Source organism: Nematolebias whitei, chromosome 7 (genome assembly GCF_014905685.2).
Source record: "Nematolebias whitei isolate Nwh7 chromosome 7, NemWhi1, whole genome shotgun sequence".
Taxonomy (NCBI): domain Eukaryota; kingdom Metazoa; phylum Chordata; class Actinopteri; order Cyprinodontiformes; family Rivulidae; genus Nematolebias; species Nematolebias whitei.
This window is the reverse complement of record NC_056504.1, coordinates 50,401,979-50,410,495: the sequence shown is the minus strand read 5'-3', so window position 1 is coordinate 50,410,495 and position 8,517 is coordinate 50,401,979. Positions and strand designations below refer to the sequence as shown.

General features: G+C 47.1%; 1 protein-coding gene across 1 annotated transcript in view; it reads right to left on the bottom strand.

Moving 5' to 3' along the window:
- mcm2 (minichromosome maintenance complex component 2) overlaps positions 1-7,618 on the bottom strand; it is an 8,796-nt gene extending 1,178 nt beyond the window's left edge. Inside the window, exons 1-19 of the mRNA XM_037679745.1 lie at positions 7,575-7,618; positions 5,773-5,972; positions 5,525-5,697; positions 5,307-5,437; positions 5,094-5,232; positions 4,908-5,005; positions 4,676-4,797; positions 4,396-4,603; positions 4,146-4,280; positions 3,853-4,044; positions 3,681-3,774; positions 3,522-3,600; positions 3,202-3,373; positions 2,452-2,578; positions 2,236-2,348; positions 1,944-2,108; positions 1,786-1,860; positions 1,526-1,708; positions 1,294-1,449 (exon numbers count right to left, since the gene is read on the bottom strand). Coding sequence (XP_037535673.1) covers positions 1,294-1,449; positions 1,526-1,708; positions 1,786-1,860; positions 1,944-2,108; positions 2,236-2,348; positions 2,452-2,578; positions 3,202-3,373; positions 3,522-3,600; positions 3,681-3,774; positions 3,853-4,044; positions 4,146-4,280; positions 4,396-4,603; positions 4,676-4,797; positions 4,908-5,005; positions 5,094-5,232; positions 5,307-5,437; positions 5,525-5,697; positions 5,773-5,972; positions 7,575-7,580 — 2,568 coding nt within the window. The 5' untranslated portion in view covers positions 7,581-7,618. The remainder of the gene's footprint in view (positions 1-1,293; positions 1,450-1,525; positions 1,709-1,785; positions 1,861-1,943; positions 2,109-2,235; positions 2,349-2,451; positions 2,579-3,201; positions 3,374-3,521; positions 3,601-3,680; positions 3,775-3,852; positions 4,045-4,145; positions 4,281-4,395; positions 4,604-4,675; positions 4,798-4,907; positions 5,006-5,093; positions 5,233-5,306; positions 5,438-5,524; positions 5,698-5,772; positions 5,973-7,574) is intronic.
- Between the last annotated feature and the right edge of the window lie 899 nt (positions 7,619-8,517).

Below are 8,517 nucleotides of genomic sequence, written 5' to 3'. Positions count from 1 at the left end.
CTAGTAGACGTAGCTAAATACGCTAGCAGACGTAGCTATATATACACACGCTAGTAGACGTAGCTATATATACACACGCTAGTAGACGTAGCTAAATACGCTAGCAGACGTAGCTATATATACGCTAGTAGACGTAGCTAAATATACACGCTAACAGACGTAGCTAAATACGCTAGCAGACGTAGCTAAATACGCTAGTAGACGTAGCTAAATACGCTAGTAGACGTAGCTATATATATGCTAGTAGACGTAGCTATATATACACACGCTAGTAGACGTAGCTAAATACGCTAGTAGACGTAGCTATATATACACGCTAGTAGATGTAGCTAAATACGCTAGTAGACGTAGCTAAATACGCTAGTAGACGTAGCTATATATACACGCTAGTAGACGTAGCTAAATACGCTAGTAGACGTAGCTATATATACACGCTAGTAGACGTAGCTAAATACGCTAGTAGACGTAGCTAAATACGCTAGTAGACGTAGCTATATACACACGCTAGTAGACGTAGCTATATATACACACGCTAGTAGACGTAGCTATATATATACACGCTAGTAGACGTAGCTAAATACGCTAGCAGACCTACATGTTTAAATTAAATCCACGCTGCTCAGAGAAACTACATTAGCTCGTACGACTGTCAACAAGGAATAGGGCCGACAATGGAGGAGGGGGCGTGACAAAGACACCATCTTAGCACCAACATAACTGCTTTGTTCCACTTTGGAGTGAGCTGTTGGAGGACAAATCAGTTTTGTTGTGGGTTTCCTTGACTGATGAAGCCTTCTGGATCGAAGGCGAAACGTTTCAGCACAAAAAAAGAAACTGTCCAGATGACCTGACTGAAGAATGTTGGATTGTACACCTGGATTATTGAGCATGGACTTTGTTATTAGCTCGTACCGTTCCACAGAAACAAACGCCGGTTCTGGTCCGTGCCAGAAGTCACGTCTATAAAGGCAGCGTTGAGGCGAAGAATAAGGTGGATAGAGAATCAATGTTTACTTTTATTAATTTAAGGGCAGGAGGGATGATTTTTAAAACAGCTAGAGAAAAAAATCTATGTGCGAAATTAACTATTTTGTCAGTTAAGTAAAAATATGAAATAAAAATGAAAAAATAAATAAAAATGAAGTAAAAATATAAAAAGTAAGAACATTTTTACCACCATGTGGCAGTAAAGTCCAGAAAAAGTTCCAGACTGCTGGACCAGTTCAGGTTCTGGTAAAAACCTCCTGCGCCTCCCTATAAACATAAAAACGGTGTGCTCGGTTTCCTCCGCACCTTGTCCTGCAGGTCTTTCTCGGGGATCTCCACCGTGTCGTTCTGGGCTCCGTAGCGGCTCCTCTGGTAGGCCACCTGCTCGGCCACCAGCTGCTTGAGGATGAAGAGCAGCAGCTCGTTGTTGTCCCTGCGGAACGCCAGGTAACGGGCGAACGTCTGAAAAACAAGAGAGGAGTCAGGATTCAGCTGAGCAGACTTCAGAGGCCAACATAAACCGTTCCGAAGGTCCGACCTTCCTCATGCTCCTCATGACGCTGAACTTCTGCGTGTCGATGAAGCTCTCCAGCATCACCCTGATGGCCATGTTCACATCGTCTTCCTGGACGTAGTCCCTCAGGTGCATCTTGGCGTGGGCCTCGGCCATCCGGATCATGGACTCGATGTGTCGAACCGTGATGGGGATGCTGCCGGTGGCCTGAGGGAGGAACCAGACCCACATCAGCCATGCCTCCTTCAGGCGCAGCGGGATACGTCTGATTTCTGAGGACTCACCATGGACTCTTTACGCAGGTCGCTGTAGATCCGGGCCACTTTGTCCTGATCCATCTGGTTCAGTTTGGGGTGAATCTGCAAACATTTGATCCAAACGTTCAAACGTTCCTGCTTCAGAAGAACCTGCGCTGAGACACTGAACGTTCGGGAGCTCGTACCCGGTCTTTGCAGTAGAGGATGTACTTCCTCAGCAGCTCCTGTGGAATCGGCGGCACGTCGGACGAGTTGGGCAGAACCACGTCCTCCAAGGCCACGCCCCCTTCCTTGCTGCTAGGGTGATGTTTGATGTGGGAGCCGACGACGAAGCGGGCCAACATCTCGTCCTGGAACGTTACGGAAATGAAAAATTCAACGAGAAGGTTCTAGTTTCTTTGAAACGACGGGAAGTAAAGAATCAAAGTTCTAATTCACCAGAACCGCACAAGCGTTCTGCGCGGTGCGTTCAAGTACCTGCACGGGGTCGACGGTGTCTCGGACGACACACAGCACGTCAAAACGCGACACGATCGGCTCCGTCAGGTCCACGTTCTCGGCGAAGGTGAGCGACGGGTCGTACCGGCCGCCTGCAGCCGAAAGAAGAGAGAGGTTCAGGAACACGGAAGAACTTCGGCGCCTCTTCGGCTCCATCTGAACCCAGACATCTCAAACGAAGTCAGAGAAACGGACCGATGGGGTTTGCTGCAGCGATGACCGTGCATCTGGCCTGCAGTGAAGTGACGATGCCGGCTTTGGAGATGGAGATGCTCTGCTGCTCCATGGCCTCGTGGATGCTGGTCCTGTCCGCATCGTTCATCTGGAGGCCAAAGGTCAAAGGTCACCATACAGCACAGTGTTACAGTCGAACCAAATATAGAACTGGAATGGAGGACAGGAAATGATGAAAACGTAAAACTGAGTCGGTTTCTATCGACCATACAGGCCAGACTGATGGGTGCTGAAGAAATGGTTCTGGAAAGTTCTCCAGTCTCCACAGACCAACACTGGATGGCTGTCAAAGAGTGTCCACCTGGTTCTTATGGACCGTGGGGTTCCAGGTCCAGGAGAGTCCTGGTGTTTCTGAACCAAGGCCAGTGGGATCGTTGGGACCTTTAATGCCGTTTCTGGACTTTTAACCCAAGTCTTTGCCTCGGTACAGTCTGGTCTCAGAGGTCTACAGAAAAGTTCTTCACGTCTTAGGTTTGTGGTCTGACATGTACCGTCACTGATTGGACCTTACACAGACCAGCGTTTGTCTTTCCAAACCACGTCCTGGTTTCTCCACGACTTAAAAAAAGGTGGGACAAAACCCGATCTCTGAGGAGCTCCTCTGTAGACCGGGGCTGCAGAACAGAACTGTTCCTCTGACGGACAGCTGCAGAGTCCAGAAAGCGTTGAACAAACGTCTACACTTGAAGTTCTGATCGGGTCTCGGCTCACCTTATCAAACTCGTCGATCAGGCAGACTCCGCGGTCGGCCAGCACCAGCGCTCCGGCCTCCAGGGTCCACTCGCGGCTCACCGGGTGCCTCTGGACGTACGCCGTCAGACCGACAGCAGACGCCCCCTGACCCGTGGTGAACACGGCTCGGGTCGCCACCTTCTCCACGTACCTGCAGAGGAGCACACCAACCCTCACGTCCTTCTCACGACTTGAATTTATTGAAACTACGTTGGGTTTAAAACTTTCAGACGAGTTCTGAGGAGAACTGAAGTCTGCTCCTCCCGAGATAAAAATTATTTCACTCTGGCGACTCGTACTTGAGGAACTGGGACTTGGCGGTTCCCGGGTCTCCACACAGCAAGACGTTGATGTCTCCACGCACCTTATGTTTCCCGCCTGCAGGAGGACAGAGCGACGAGTTAAAAGACAAACAGAGACGCCGCGACCGATCCAGGATCAGAGCCCAGAGCCGGTACCTGGATTTTTGGGCTCTCCTCCAAACAGGCACAGAGCCAGGGCTCTCTTGATGTCCTCGTGGCCGTAGATGGACGGCGCGATGCTGGCAAAGATCTGCGTTCATCACAACACGCGGCGTTAATCTGGGTCCATCGGGAACATGGAGGTGACAGCGTGTTTGAGCGTCCTCACCCGTTCTCCGATGCGCTCGTCCTTCGACAGAGCCACGATGGCCTTGATGTCCTCATCCGTGAGCTCGGCCACGGCGACGCCCTCATCCCTGCGGGTGACGTGATTGGCCAGAATGACCGTGGCGAAAACCGGGAAGCCGTTAGCCATGTTGAGGGAGCCGTCGTAGTTGTTGTGGTAGATTCCCGTCAGCTCCTGAGGAGACGAACAAACAAACGTTTTCTTGTGCAAACACCCTCCTGCTCCATGAGGGATATTTAAAGTCCTTTTGGTTCCAGAATGAAGTTCTAACTCACGATCTCATCTCCGGGCTTGCAGCTGTCCACCAGGTCGGCCAGCAGGATGGCGTCTTTGGAGCGCGGGAGACGACCGGCCGCCACCTTTCCAGGACTTTCCTGGATGGTGATCCTCTGGTAGTTCTGGTAGACGGTCTGCAGGAGGGGAAAGATCAAACTCTTCTGTTAAATATGACAAACTACGCCCAACAGGCCAAATAAAAGCCAAACAAGCTCTCCTAAAGAGGACTTCCATTCAACAGGGACTCACCTCCTCCATGTTGATCTCAAAGGGGCCCTGGGACTGACACTCGGGGCATGAGCCCGGCTTCAACTCCTGGTTCTGGGACTGGAAGAAGGGGCCCAGGACGAAGTTGCACTTGTTGCAGTTGTACTTGACCATGCTGAGCTGGGGGAGGACGCCGGTGCAGCTGCTGACCACGCCGCTGGTCCGGATCAGCTGGTTCAGGTGGAGCTGCCTGAAGACGGAGAACGGGTCAGAGCGTCTTCTGGACGAGGCACTCGAGGAAAACTGGAGTAAAGAGCGCTACCTGAGCGATCGGATCTCCTCCACCAGCGGCAGGTTGCAGATCCGGACGTGGATCTCGTGAGCGATGCGGTCGTACTTCGGATACATGACGAGCACGACTTCTTTAGCTGCTTCGTCAAAAATCTGACAGAGGATGTAAACGTTAGTTTTAATGAAAGAGCTGCTGCTTCGTAAGAATTCAAATCAGAACGAGCTCAAAATGTATAAAAGCGACCACGATGATGAAAACTCACTTTCAGCATCTCGGCCGGAGCTTCGGGAAGGAAATAAGCCAAAACGTGCTCTCTGGCTGCGAGGTCTTCGTAGTTCACCACCAGACTCTCCTTGTTCTCTGAATCATCAGAAAATCCAGGATGATCAGTTTAACTCTTCATCACACAGACCTTCATCACCTCGTGTCCGTCACAACGCTGAGCCACCTTTGCACATGTCGCTGATCTTCTCCTTGAACACGTTGTGGCCGTTTTCATCCACGTGGGTCCGCAGGAAGTTCTTGAAGCGGTTGTAGATCTCGAGCCGTGGTGCCACCATGGAGACCCACTCCCTCACCGTGTGGCCCTGCAGGTCAGGGGGCCGTTAAGAACCTGATCTGATTAAAAAGCTGAAGACAACGGAGCTTCAGGATCGCCCACCTTCATGTCCTCCAGATTCTCGATGCTCTCGATCATCTCGTCTTCGTCTCCGTCTGTGACGCCCTCAGCTGCTCGCTCGGCCAGACGTCTTCGCCGGGCAGCAGGACGCTCGTCGTCCTCGTCTTCGCTGTCTGGAAACGAAAACACGATCTGAGTCCTGGTTCTACTCCAGTTTTGTGGAGACGTTCTTGAAATGAGAACTTTTAAAGGGTCCTCACCGTAGAGCAGCCCCCTCCTCAGCCGTCCACTGAGCCCCTGCTCCCTGTCCCTCCTCCTCATCGCCTCCTCAGCAGCAGCTCGGGCTCCAGGTGACAGCTCCGACAGCTCCTCCTCATCCAGGTCCAAACCCTCAATCTCGTACTGATCCAGGGCCGGGATGGGACGGTAGTCCCTGAACGAGAGGAGACGCTTCTTCTTACAATCCCTCCCAACACAAACTCCTCCAGGTGTTTAAACTGGTCCTCACCTCTCCATCCCGTCTCCAATCAGCTCCTCTCCATCTGCCTCATCGTCCTCCTCCTCCTGTCCGGGGAGGCGACCCTCCCCCAGCAGCCCCTCGGACTCGTCCTCAAAGGGGGGCAGGTCCCGGCCGGGGCTGGAGGTCAGGTCTCCTCTCCTGGAGGTCCGGCTGGGGCTGGTGGCCATGTGGAACGACTCGGAGGAATCCTGTCGATGAAACGGGTTCAAAGAGACGTTTCATTTTCACACCACGAAAAACAAAATGTCTGCGGAGCAGATTAAGACTTTTAAATCTGAGGTTTAACATTTACTGACGGCATGAAGACCAGAACAATCAAACTAAGAAATAGGTACAAGTTGTTCCCATACAAAGACAAATGGTTCTCTGCATTTAACCCATCACACCTGGGATACACCCAGGTGGAGCAGTGGGCAGCTGTGTAAGCGCCCGGGGAACAACTAGGGATTGGGTGTCCTGCTCAGAGACACCACGACATGTGGTCAAACCACGACTTCCTGTCCCCAAGGCTGCCGCACCTCGACCCCATCTCAGTCCCCTAAAACTAATCCAACAAACTAAATTAATCAAACTTAATCCACACGTTTTTATTCTCTTATGGATGATTAAAGTGTTCTTCATGTACAAGTCTGTAAACATATTTTAGGACTGAAAACAGGTTAAACTTTGTTTACATCAAGTACGGACCCTCGTTTCAGAACAACACATCTGGAAAACTACGAGTAAAATCAAACTGCGTCTGAGATATGATTCATAGAATTTATACTTTTCTATGAACTTTAAAATCCATCAAGACTCAAGTTACCTTTAATCTGAAAGTTTCTCATTTTAAAAATAAACTTTAAATTCTCCTTATAATTTTTCCACAAAGTATTTTAGGCACAAGTTTAAACATAAAGTTCTATGTCATCTCATCTTAAGATATTTTCGTAAGGGTTTTAAGAGGATTTTGTTAGGTGAGTTTTAAAGTTGACTTTTTTTTATTGATTTTAGCTTTTTGAAGTAGGTTATATTTCAAAAGACCCTGAATCTTTCGGTTGTTCCACGAAACTGTGTTGCATCATTAAAATTAATCTGATTAAAACAAATATCTATAGCAAGCGGCCATCAGGGCACTAACGATCCATCGTTAGGATGATGGTCCTCCATCATGTGAACAGCTGGTTCTGGATGTCAACAACAAACTGTTGATCCACTAGCTGCTATTTGTAAGACTGGGTTTGCTGCAGCTCCTCAGACTGAAGAAGTCCTTTGGATAAAAGACTGGACGTTTCAACAAGTTATTTTTTTTATCCGTCCAGAGGACCTGACTTAACTTTAAGTATTTAATTACATTGAATCGAACAGTAACAGAGACTTCGATCAGATAACACCATCTTAACATCTTTATTTTACGTTTAAAGTGCTTGTTTTTAGTTTTAACAACGTTTTATTTGAGATAAGTAACTTCAGTTTTTATTTGTTTGTTTTTTTAAGTCATAAAACTTAGTTTTGATCAGACAAAACCATTGCCAATATGAGCCACATGGCAGGAACTCGAACTCTAAAAATCACTTTCCAACATTTAATAGAACCTACTTTAAAAATAATTTCAGAATTTGTCATTTATAGTCGAGTAAAATGCAGCTTTGAGACCAAACTGAAGCTTAAATCGACCTCTTTGTGTCGTTACTTTAACAAATATGAGGTTAAAACTGAAACTATTCAGATCAATTTGACTTTAATAAACTCCACCATCCTTCATTAAACAAATAAAACCAGACAGTCTGTTTTTATCAGTTTTAACTCACCGCCATTGCTGCTGCTGAACAAATGCTGCTTCTTTTTCCTGACGGAAGCCGCTTTTCGCGCGAAAGACCCTCGTGACGCTCAAAGCCCGCGAAAAGTTATGAATATTTGAGTGGAACGTCGACGTCAGGCTCTCTCATTGGTTGGCCAGACGGAAAGAGGCGGGGTCGTTATTTAGGGTTTCTCGGTTTGTTTGCTTCGCACGACAGAGCAGTTAAACATCGCGTGTTTAAAGGCAAACGGTACGAACAGCAGTATAAAACAAACTCATCTTTCGGTTTCAAGCAATGCGCATGCGCTTTAATAGTCTTTTATTTTTTCTTCCAGAGAAAAGTCGTGCTGCGTTCAAGTTCTGCAAGAAATTCAAGAAACGTTTAGTAAGGAGGTCATGTGGTTACTTTTTTCTTCTTAAAAAACATTTTGAACAAATTCTTCACAATAAAATACCAATCATTAATGATTACATCAATTGAAATACATAAAAATATTTTTAAAAATCATAAAACAGGGTGAGATTTTGCAAAGAATCACATTAAAAACTAGGTTAAAAACGAGGCAAAAATAAACAGTACAGTACACAATAACAAGCTTAATGCTTAGTTGATTTTTGGGGTTAAAAAAGACATTTGTTTCATTCCAGATGTTTTTCTGTGAAAATTAAATATTGCGTTGATAAACAATCTTTTGTGATCTCTGAAAGATAAACATGTAATTTAAATACAGCTAATTTATTTAACATTTTGTCATAACACATAAATTCAAAGTTAAAATTCTTTAACACCTTTATGTTGTTAATTATTGGAGTCAGCTGTGTCTGTTAGCAAAATATCCCATGAAGGATGAATTTTAAAGCGACTATCATAAAATATCCACCGTGTGTTTGTCTAACACTGAATATCTCTTTGAGTCAATTCAAGATGGCCGTTACAACCAACTGACTTTAGA